This window comes from Vigna umbellata, chromosome 7 (genome assembly GCF_029865625.1).
Source record: "Vigna umbellata cultivar VRB3 chromosome 7, Vumbellata_1.0, whole genome shotgun sequence".
Classification (NCBI taxonomy): Eukaryota; Viridiplantae; Streptophyta; class Magnoliopsida; order Fabales; family Fabaceae; genus Vigna; species Vigna umbellata.
This window is the reverse complement of record NC_142171.1, coordinates 21,537,305-21,540,831: the sequence shown is the minus strand read 5'-3', so window position 1 is coordinate 21,540,831 and position 3,527 is coordinate 21,537,305. Positions and strand designations below refer to the sequence as shown.

At 38.1% G+C, this 3,527-nt stretch overlaps 1 protein-coding gene across 1 annotated transcript; it reads left to right on the top strand.

Moving 5' to 3' along the window:
- Nucleotides 1-1,813: 1,813 nt before the first annotated feature.
- LOC124841934 (uncharacterized) lies at nucleotides 1,814-2,641 on the top strand. The gene is made up of 2 exons (XM_047318314.2): nucleotides 1,814-2,165; nucleotides 2,211-2,641. The coding sequence occupies exons 1-2, from the start codon at nucleotides 1,814-1,816 to the stop codon at nucleotides 2,639-2,641; spliced, it is 783 nt and encodes a 260-aa protein (XP_047174270.2).
- Nucleotides 2,642-3,527: the final 886 nt, after the last annotated feature.

Sequence of the window (3,527 nt, the reverse complement as noted above, 5' to 3'; positions counted from 1 at the left end):
GCACAGCCCTACACCTCCGAAACATTTTTCATAAAAAGAATATCTTCTCTCGTTTCTTTTGGTATTGGTTATATCTCCTACATCACGTGATATTTATTCATTTTATAAATAATAAATAAACAACTTCAAAATAAAAAAAAATATTTAATATCACGTATTTTCCTATAAAAAATAATAATAAGTCAAAATAAATTCTATAAGTACTCGTCGGCCTATGGCCGGTTTCATTCGTGTTTTCCCTACCATTTTTCAAAAATAAAATATTTTCTTCAAAATAAAAAAAACAATGTCAATCCCAATCGAGTTCACTTTTCAAAAATCCAAAATAATCCATAATAATTTTCAAACAAACTCACAAACCTTTTTTTAGATAAAGAACTACGTGATCCTTGATTGTCCATCATAAATGGATATACGTAGGAGCAAGGTCAATCCTTGTCGGGTTCATAAAACAAAAAAAATATTTTGTGTTTCTTAATAGTTTCTTTATATTATTTTTTTAGGGAAAATTAAACATTTTGGGAAATCACATCAACTTTATACATTTAATTAAAGGTACTGACTTTGGGCAGGCGCAGTAGGTGCTAACACCTTCCATAGGCGTAACCGATTCCCGAACCCAAAATCTAGTTTTTGTAGACCATGTCTTATTTTATGGTTTTCCATAGTTTTTTCAAAATAAATTATGGTGGCGACTCCCAAATATTTTCTTAAACCCGTTTTGTTTTTCGGCTTGCCGTCCCGTCGCGATCCCGATTGCGACAGATGGCGAGTCCACTAGTGATCCTAGAGAATCAGGCCTTGTTAATTAAATGTGCAACTTGATGTGGCTTCTCTTTATTTTATTTTATTGTTTTTTCCCTTTATTTATCTATATGATTGGTCTTTATTCATTTTGGTAACTTATTTATATGCTTTTTTATTATTTTTGGAGTAATTATTATTGTACATATCATGAGTGGGACCGTATACCCAGGTCTGAGTGTAAAATAGAATTATAGGGGTTGCGTAGCGGTGTCACGTCTGTACTACTTCTAGTTTGGCTATCGTGAGAACCCCAACCAGTGTCTGTTCTCTTCACATCCAATTTCACACCTAGTTGCGTCTCAACTGTTGTGGAAAACGCTGTGAAAAGGACCATAGCTCTGGTAGCCTTGATTTTAGGTTTAGGATGCCATCCTTGTGAGATTGCATATATAATGCTTAGACTTTAAGACATTGGACCTACCTTAAAAGCATAAAAACATGTTGCCCTTTAATCATTATTTGGCACATGCATTTTCATGCATCCTATACATTAGCAACATTTTTTTACCTGTCATAGCAGAGATCACATGAATCAAGAACTAGTGATTTCCGCCTGTTATCAGCATGCATCAATTTTGCATATTCAATTTCATCTAATTCAAATTAACATAACAATATAAAATTAAGTAAAAAAAACAACGGCGGGACTTCCACGACATCCTTATAGGACTTGAGCAAACTCTAAGGCTATGGAAGTTTGGGAAGAGGAACCTGAAGCTATAAGGGCCGATATTAGCCAACTAAAAGATCAAGTCGGTCAAATCTTGGAGGCTTTGAAAACCATGAAGAGTGTTGGAGAGACTTCGTCTATAAAGGCCGACGATAATGCTCACCCTCCAGTACATAACCCTGTAGGCACACAATTCACGTTTCCAATGTATGGTTTGCCACCAGGTTACACACCGTCGATCGGAGATCATTCAGAGGCAGAGCACACTTCTTTGGCATTTCCCATAATAAATAGCGTACTAGTACTCAAGGGCTTATCCTCACGACAGAGACGAAGATGAATGAAACATCCAAGTCTCCTCACACAGTTGTTGCATATGATGTTTCGACTAAGGCCACCATACACACGGGCACAGAAGAAGAGAAAAGTAAACTTGAAGTACTGGAAGACAGGCTAAAGGCCATAAAAGGGTTTGAAAGTTACGGGTTTGATGACGTGGCAAAGTTGAGTTTGGCCTCAGGAGTGACAATTCCACACAAGTTCAAGGTGCCAGAATTTGAGAAGTGCAAGGGTAACACATGCCCCAAGAACCACTTGACCATGTATTGCCGAAAAATGGCTGCTTACGCTCATGACGAAAAATTACTTATCCATTTCTTTCAAGACAGCTTGGCCAAAGTAGCGTTGAGTTAGTATACACATCTGGAATCCTCTCATATCCGTTCTTGGGCAGATTTGGTAGACTCCTTTGTAAGGCATTACAAATACAATATGCATGTCACGCCAAACAGGTTACAATTACACCACATGGCAAAGAAAGAGGAGGAGTCTTTTAAGGAGTACGCACAACGATGGAGAGAATTGGCAGCGCAGGTTGAGCCACCTCTATACGACAAAGAGATGGTTGCAATGTTTGTGAGTACACTACAACCGCCTTTTTATGAGCATATGATTGGAAATGTGACTTCCAATTTCGTTGATATTATCATCATAGGCGAAAGAATCGAGATCGAGCTGAAGAATGAGAAAATTACATCTCAATCCACCACTACAAAGAAATCTATTTTTAATCCGGAAAAAGAGAAAGAAGGGGAGTGCATGCAACGTCAACAATACCAATATGGGGAGGTCATGCGCCCACTCATATCTATCAACCAAGTCTGAGTTACCCTTCTTGTGTGAATAATATAGTGTCTGGTCCCCAAACAAGATCTCAAACGCCAGGGTATTATCAACCACAATAGGCTTCGAATAATTCCTAGGGCACTAGAGCCGGCTTGGGTCCCGATCAGAACGTTGACCAAAGGACTTATCCTAGGAGGAACCTAGAGAAAACTTTCACTCCCATTCCATTGACATATATGAAACTGATACCCTATCTCCTTAAGAAAGGTTTGGCCACTGTTTGCCCAATGAAACCCTTACGACCTCCATACTCCAAAAGTTTTGATGCAAATGCGAGATGCGATTTTCACGGGGGAAGCGTTGGGCATTCAACGGAAAAGTGCACGTCCCTTAAATTCAAAGTACAATCTCTAATTGATGCAGGATAGTTGAAGTTCCAAGAGGATAAACCTAGTGTTGAAGTAAATCCCCTTGCCGAGCATGGAAATACCTCAACAAATGCCATCGAGGTTGGATGACACAAGCTAGTAAAGAATGTAAGTGAAGTTCTAAAAGGTTCATTTTTTAAAATCTGGTAAAATTGGGTTTGCTAAGGAGAGAAGGTGACCTTGAGGAGGCATGTGGAGTCCATCCAAGAGCCAAACATGTCATTAATGAGTGTACCAAGTTTAGAAGCATTCTCCAAGATCTAATTGACAGATATTTCCTACAAATATACCACAAGGATAAAGAAGAAGAAGTATTTGCAAACCCAAGAACTGAAAGATAAAGAATTTTCCTGTGATGCTTATTGAAATGTAATCATTTTTTAATTAACCTCACTGTTTTGCCTAGAGCCTTGGGCTTCGTACGTTATGGGTTGACACTTTCTTTTGCATTTGGTTTAACATTAAATCATGTTTGTTTGGTTTTTTTTCCTCATCTC